Source organism: Glycine soja, chromosome 6 (assembly GCF_004193775.1).
Source record: "Glycine soja cultivar W05 chromosome 6, ASM419377v2, whole genome shotgun sequence".
Taxonomy (NCBI): Eukaryota; Viridiplantae; Streptophyta; class Magnoliopsida; order Fabales; family Fabaceae; genus Glycine; species Glycine soja.
This window is the reverse complement of record NC_041007.1, coordinates 14,171,945-14,179,985: the sequence shown is the minus strand read 5'-3', so window position 1 is coordinate 14,179,985 and position 8,041 is coordinate 14,171,945. Positions and strand designations below refer to the sequence as shown.

At 32.6% G+C, this 8,041-nt stretch overlaps 1 protein-coding gene across 3 annotated transcripts; it reads right to left on the bottom strand.

The window, feature by feature from the left end:
• Positions 1 to 1,687: 1,687 nt before the first annotated feature.
• On the bottom strand, positions 1,688 to 6,848 carry LOC114416138 (squamosa promoter-binding-like protein 13A). Of its 3 annotated transcripts, none has more exons than XM_028381007.1 (5): positions 6,611 to 6,848; positions 6,403 to 6,472; positions 5,351 to 6,293; positions 4,039 to 4,172; positions 1,688 to 2,643 (listed from the first exon to the last, which is right to left on the bottom strand). In XM_028381007.1, the coding sequence occupies exons 3-5, from the start codon at positions 5,812 to 5,814 to the stop codon at positions 1,991 to 1,993; spliced, it is 1,251 nt and encodes a 416-aa protein (XP_028236808.1). In that variant the 5' UTR covers positions 5,815 to 6,293; positions 6,403 to 6,472; positions 6,611 to 6,848; the 3' UTR covers positions 1,688 to 1,990. The 3 variants fall into 3 exon arrangements, with proteins under 3 accessions (XP_028236808.1, XP_028236809.1, XP_028236810.1); XM_028381008.1 differs by having other exon boundaries at positions 5,351 to 5,886; XM_028381009.1 differs by having other exon boundaries at positions 5,351 to 5,760; positions 6,611 to 6,844.
• Between the last annotated feature and the right edge of the window lie 1,193 nt (positions 6,849 to 8,041).

Sequence of the window (8,041 nt, the reverse complement as noted above, 5' to 3'; positions counted from 1 at the left end):
AATTCTGAAAAGAGTGCAAGAAAAAACTTGGGAAGCACACCTTTTTTCCTTTCTTCACTACTACCACCTTTTAGCCCTTCACTTTTTTCGGTTTATTTGTTCTTCAATAGTGTCCCTTTAGGTTCTTATCCCTTCTCCAATACATTTCTCCCTTTCAAACGAATTTGTTAGAACCATCTTTTGTAATAGTGTCCAAACTATTAGAGTTTCTTTAGAGAAAGTATGATTTTACTCATATTTGTTGCCTTAATTAAGCAAACTTCTTTGCACAACACTGAATTACTCATATTCGTTTTAGGTTGTTTTGGATCGTCATCATTTGACTTAGGTTGCTAGTAGATAAGTATTGATCCTAAAGGAAAGAAAGAATAGTCCAAGGCTCTGCCATGTTTATTTTGTAATAGGAGGATTTTTTTTGTGTTGTAACTAGTCTTAGGATAGTTAATATGAGTAACATATGTAACTGAGTTGCTATTATTTATTTGTTGTGCATTATTAGTAAGGTGCTGGTTGGCATTTTCAATTAATGATATTTTGAAGAAAAAAAAATTATTTTTTATGGATTTTAATCTAAGATTATTAAATAGTTATTATAAAAATAAGTAAACTTTTAAATAATTATTACAAAGTTAATAAAAATTTATCATGTATATTAATTTGTAATTTGATGACAATATAAAAGGTATTAATATGATTAAATTCTTATTTTTATGGTGCCAATTTTTCGTGGAAAAAAATCATTTTTGCCCTCTTGTTTATTTTAATCATTTCCATTTTTATTATGCATGTGTTTCAAATGTTACAGAAAATGAAACACACTTTAGTTTTAAAGAAAGACTACAATAATCAACAACGCATGTCACACCCTCACGGGTTTCACCTATTTTATATAGGAAAAGAAAAACGTATGTTCATTCAAACATGTGATTACTTACACATATAAATATCGTTAATTAAATGAACATGACTGTATAGAATAATTAATAATTGATAATTAATTATTGATGTGTGGTTAATAGTATCTTGAGATTATTTATATGTCTAATGGTGGTTAACTTTGTCTCAAGTGATTAATAGTACCATCACATTATTAACTACTACATATGCAAGTATGATTAACTTTATCTTACAATAATGTTTGTTTTTTTATGTTACATTATCACGTTATGCCATGTAAATTAATTTTGTTAAATAATTAAAGAAGTAAAAATGGAGGGACCTAATTTTAAATGAGAAAATTTGAGGAGTCCAATTGACACAATCAAAACTTGAGAGTCTAAGATCATATAATTGGGATATGGACAAAAAATATACAATTTTAAGCCCAAGTAATATTAAACACAAAATAACGAAATATTTAATTTGCAACTTCATATTATTAAAATTAAACTTCACTTATGAATATCATTACTCATAACTCATGCCATATAAAATTCACATTAACACGAAATCAAATCAAATAGTTGATAACATTTAAGTTCAACCAAACACAATAATATCTATTCACAATTGCAATTAGAAACTACAAATATAACTAATATAATTATCAGCCATCATAATACTAGATTAGAACAAAAAGAGGTCGGACTTAATAAAAAAGAAACTTAATCAAGTAGATGAATTGGATGAAAATAAGAATCGGATTTAACATTACCAAGCCCATAACCTAATAAGAGGTTGGACTTGATTGGAACTTACCATGTAAATTACTAAATTTTGTCAGTTACCATCTAACATTATTCCCATTAGAGGTGTACACATATAGACTTTCCTTTTACAACTCCCATATATTATGAATCTTATGTAAAATTATTGAGTTTTTTTTTCTCTCCTGAAGATACAAATAGAAATACCATGAGATTGTTCATAGGCATCGCATTGCCTTCATTATAAAGGGAGGGTGAAATCAGAATTAATTGACTAGTCCTTGGGGGGAAAAGAATTCATTAGGGGAATGAACAAAGAAAGTGTGAATAATTAATCCTTATCTCTATTCCCATTGAAAGGGAAACAGTTGAGGGGCTGCTTCATTGCAGTGGGATCCATGATGATCAGAAGCCAAGCTATACATGGAGGAACAATGATCCACAGACTCTAAGCTGTTGTTGTTATTATCCTGCAAGCTAAGGCCTAAGGGCTGCATCATGAGGGACATTGAGGGAGGAGGAGGCTGCTGTACCATTTGGTTCAAACCATTCCCTCCTGGTGTGTGCGTCTGTGATGATGACAGAAGAGAGAGAGCACAAGGAATAGTGTCATGCAGCGAGTTGTTATTATTATTACTTGCTGTTGTTGTTGTTGTTGTTGTTAAGCTTTCACAGAACATTTTGCTTTTCGCTCCTCCGCCGCAGGTTTCTGATAGAGGGCCGGTCCTGAGAAGCGTGTGGCAGATGGAAGGGGATGGGAAAGGTGGCGGGTTTTGGTTGCTGAGTGTGGAGGGATGATGGTTGCTGTGTAAGAATGCTACTTGCTTCCCTTCTTTGTGAGAAGATCCGAGAAAAAGGTCTTGTTGGTGGTGGTGGTGGTTGTGGTTGTGCAACCTAGCATCTGCAGAGGAAGTCACAAGTGCACCACTCCAATCTGGGCTAACCATGGCAGTGGAAGCATATACGTGTGGACCTGAGAAGGGTAGCAATTGGGTGCCTGAAACATTGAATTTCTGAAGTGTTAATATACTTAAAAAAAAACAACTTTAAAATAAATAAATGTTTTTTAATCATAATTATCTTTTTCTTTTTTTTTCTGTTATTTTTGGATCTCTTGTTCTTGTAATATATTTATCAAAATTTTTCTTATTAACATGAATTTTTTCTGGGTGTTTGTGAGATAAGATTTATTTCTTAAAAAAGTTTTAAATATAAACAGTTTAAACAAACACATAAGAAAGACAAAAATCTGCTTATTTATTTAAAAAAACATTTATTTTAAAAAATAAATTTAAACTAAATGACCCAAGCTTAAACAAACTGGCCCTTTATCTCAAGGAAGGATTAGCAAAAATGTGAAAATATAGTGTCATTATATGTGTCTGCGTGTTTACCAGAGTCATCAGGAATACATCATAGTATCGTATGGGAACAGGAAATCTTTCTTAAGGTGACTCTGGTATGATGTCCATAAATGGGATTGAGAACACAATAAGCAAGGGTTAAAAAAATATTATTTGACTTCTTTAAATGAGAAAAGTGCATTTTATAGAATAAAATATATGATAACCATTAGTTAGAAAGTCAACTAATAAGATTGTAATTAACTTTATATTTTATTGCTGTCACATAAAAAAAAAAACTTTATATTTTATTATATATGTATTTAATTTTATCATAATATCCACCAAGAATTTTTTTAGTGAACTTTTTATTTTCTAAAGTGCAGTTTCTCATTTTAAAGGTGCCAAATCCTTTAATATCCTGCAGCTGTGATGCTGTCAAGAGTGTTGTCTACAAATTTTGCAAACCGAGATACTAGATGCCTCAAAATTAAGATATTAATTTCAGCAATAGGTAATGAATAATTTCTTATGGATGACAGTCTAGATTCCTCTCTCAAAAGGAGAATCTTCTAAACAAACTCATTTTAACTCTTGAAATTGTAAGTATTAATTACGTTAATCTTTTTATTAATTACTTTAATATTGTCCCTTTTTTGTGAATACTTATTTATAAAACAGACAACAAAAATAAGAATTTTGTGAAGTCAAAGATTAAAATGATTGGTGCATAGACTCTAAAGCAAATGGGAGTTTACTCAAAATGTTTTTCTTTTTCAATTGGTCTATATAGTGACATACTATTTTAGTGGCCACTAGATTGTCATGAGAGTGGACATAAAATGGACCAAATCAGCCATATCAGGTATGTGGGAAGCGCACTCATATAGCTAAGTGCATTGTTTCCACATGAAATTTCTTACTCTTTTGAGACTCAAAAGTACCTATCTTTAGCTAATGCCTGCATGAAATGCGGGCATATATGCACATGGGTCCATTCAGATTATAATGTGGTAGAAGTTAGAACTAGAACCAGAAGCTATACTAACCTTGGTAATTCGACAAAAAACTACCAGGTCGCGAGAGAGGTTCTGGCTGGGGCTTTCTTCTCCTTCTATTGTGTCCATCTAAACGTTTTCTGCAGCTTCTTTTTCTTTCATCAAATTGCTCCAGCGAATGGAACCTACCAAAAGGAAAAGTTTCAGGATATTCAAGCAAATAAAACCAAATTCACAACACCAATTAGAGGTGAAAAATATTTACCATGGATTTACCATAAGTACAAGCAATATACACAGGGTATATTAACAGAACAATACAGGCAAGTCATTCTCTCAGATTATATGTCAACTTCTGTAATTGTGTTCCATGCACTCGGATATTTTCAACTTCTCCATATATATATAGCAGTTATTATAGGAAAATTATTAGGTGCTTCGGAACCATCATGGTCCCTATTAAGTTTCATATATACATGTTACGTAAAGATTAGTCAAGACCATAAACATGTGATGTTCCTTAACTATCTAATAATATCCTGTAGAGCAAAGGGAACTGGTTTTAACTTTTAAATACGTGTATATCCGTGGAGTATAAACATAAACACAAGGGTTTAGAACTATATAGAATACTATTTGTAAAGTGAATTAATCATAAACTAGTTTTGTTTTGGCATGAGACTGATGTGATCGGAAAAAAAAATAAAGTGAGAAGAGGTTTCGTAGGTGTTGAGATTCTTTTTGGTTTAAGAAATTAGCTAATGGAGAATCTTTTTCAAATACTCTTGCTCGCACTACATTCTCTTTCCTTGATTTGATTAGGTTAATCTTGTTTCCATGTTTTAATTTTTTAATAAAATAATAAAAAGAAAAATTTCCATATTTAGAAAATTCACAGTAAGGAAGTAAACACTAGAGTGTAAAAAAATTGCTACTTCTAAAGAACGCTAAGTCAAGATGCTAATTTGGAGCAGAAACCAAAATAAAGTAATATGGTCGCGTATGAGTACTAGTGAAGCTAACATGAATAATAATGGATACGGATGCAATGCAAACGACACAAATTCAATGTCCATAAGGTACAATGAAAAGAAAAGCGACGGGGGGGGGGGGGGGGGGGGGGTGGGGGCAAAAACAAAAAAAAGAAGCAATAATTAAGAGGACAAACTACAACTTACAAGCAATCTAGAACTCAATTTCAAACAAACAAAAGAACAAAACTCTCATTAATAGGAGGAGTTATGAGATTGGTTGGGTGGTTAAAAAAAAAAAAAAAAAGGTCACATGTTCAATCCCTCCTACTAATAAAAAACTAACCATTAACATAATAAAAAAAAATGATACAATATGATATGATGCAAACCTGCTACATTGTTGGCAGAACCTTTGCTTGAGGCCAGCAATTGTGACCTCTGGGGTCTTGGAATGGAGTTCACACACCTTATGGCGCCTATGGTAATCTCTACAATTGCTAAGATCTGAATTGCACCCATCAACAAGGCATGACACTGTGAGTGATGTGCTGCTTATGGTTCTAGCTCTCTTAGAAGACCCTGAAGGTGAAGATGCCATTTTGGAAACTCCTGCAGAAGCAGCAGCACCACTAGCAGCAGCAGCATCTTTGGACTTGTTGGCTAGTGCTGATTCAGTGCCAGAATTCCCCACATGATGATGACCAAGCTTCAAGTCAACAGAAAACTCCCCTTTCATTCTATAAACTCCAAATCTGTTTTGCTCCTCCTTTGTTCCTATGTTTGGTTGTAAGGTTGTTGCCTTATCCACATGATCCACCAAATCCCAAGAAGGTGCTTTCAAATTCCAGTCCATAACAAAAAAAATAAAATAAAGAATAACAAAATTCAACTTCCCCCTCCCCACTTCTACTTCTTCAAAGTCCTTCTATGTGTTATACCATATGGTTCACAATTGCATGGAGAGCAACAAAAAATTAAGCAGTGAGCAAGGCATGAGCTTGTATTAAATATTGCACATATATAAATAGTGAGACACTAAGGGGAATTAACCAAACTTAAATTAACATGCCAAGTGAAAAAAAGAATGGGTAAAAGTCCAATTGAACAATAATAGAAAGTGATAGATGATAGAGGAGGAGGAAAAATCACGAAAAAAACTAGACAGACACAAACAGGCAATTATAAGACAAAACACATTGGACAAGCTTTTGTCCGTACTAGGAAGAAAGCAGCATCAGAGGGTTAAATCAAAAATATTATGCATAATTAAATAAAAGTCTTGACTTCCTACAGTGAGTCAAGTATAGGAAGAGCTTCCAAGGAAAACGGAACCTGATTAAAATTCACAAGGTTACCAAACAAAGCACAATGAAGCAACTGCAAGCATAAAAATATAAAATAATAAAATAAAGACTCATTGAAAGAAGGGAAGAGAGAGTACTTGCACTTGCAGTTGAAGAGAATAGCCGCAGTATGATGCTCACTTCTTCCTTCACCGACCACTCGTTTGCCTGACATGGATTCCATGAGTACCCAATGGAGCAATAGTATAAATTTAGAGAAAAAAATATAATTTTTTTATTAATTAAATGAGGGAGAGAGTATATGTATTGTAAGTTAGGTGAGAGGGAATCCCCAAAAAACCATACCTGTTAGCCACTTAAAGAATATGAAGTCATGGATTTGTGCACACAGTAGAGTGGATAATGTATTGAAAGTTGATACTTCAAGAAGGAGGAGAGAGAGAGGGAGAGAGAGGGGGGAAGACACCAATGAAGAGGCAAAAAGGTTTGGATGATATGCTCCAAGTTACAACAAGTTCAACCCATTTAATAATTTAATATTTTTATTTTGCCAAATATAGGGGCTTCCTCCCCTTCCCAGTGTGGTGTAGTAGGTTGAGAGAGAAAAAAAAAGAAAGAAAGGAAGATGGATAATAAGGACAGGCTGTTGGTTGCTTTCAACTTTTATGAGTCAGGAAAAAGAAGTACAAAGAATGGATGCTCAAGACAAGGCATGTGGCATTATGTTTCACATTTCATGGCATGTCTTTCCCCCGGCTCTCTCTTTTCTTTCTTTCTTCTAATTTACCTGTGGAATCACAAAATCAAATATAACCACGCCCCCAACAACTCTTATTTTCATCTATATGTACATTATTTTGATTTTATTATTAGTTAATGTAATATTTTTAATTCATTTTTCTCATGGGGACGACGGGACATCCCAAGTTTTATATGAATTAATATATACAAATGATTGGATAATGATTTAATAGATCCAATAATAATTAAAATAAATTATGATAATACATCTATATCATCTTAAAATAATTTAACCTACAAAATTAACATATAAGATGAGATTTATTTCACTTATTTTATATATTATTTTGGTCCCACTGCTAATTCACGTGGAATTTCCAACAATGAGAATAAAGGAATAATATATAAATAGATGCATGTTACAAATATATATAGTAAGATGTAATTTTGTTTGTATTAGATAAAATTATTATAATTAATAATAAGATTTTCTTTCTATGTAATTGAACACAAGTTAAAAAAGTTTTTTGGAAAAACTTTGGTATTGAAAATATAATTTTTTTTCAATAAAAACATTATCAAATGTTCTTTTTTAACTTTGTATGGGAACACATACTCATATTTAATGTAACTATAGTAAAAACAGTCCAAATTTGAAATCATATATGGTCCGAGCGCGTCTACAATTGAAACAACTGAAATATTGTTCTAAACCTTAAGAATTATGATGGATGGATTAAAAGGGTAGTGATTAGAGCGAATGGTGGTAAAAATTTATAAATTTGTGTAGTCCTGTCTAATGGTTGTGATGGAGTGGAGTTTCTTGGCAGAAGGCTAATGATGACTCTTGTGGTGGGTCCTTGTAGTAGACGTCCACTATTAATTTTGAGGGCTCCAGGGTTTTTATACTTTGCTGATTTAGGCCACAACAACTATGCGACCCCATGAAACGTTCATATGCCCAAACGCCTAGAGCATGTGATCATTTTTACCCCTTATGTCTTCAATGTGCACTCTATTTACGATGTTGATGTC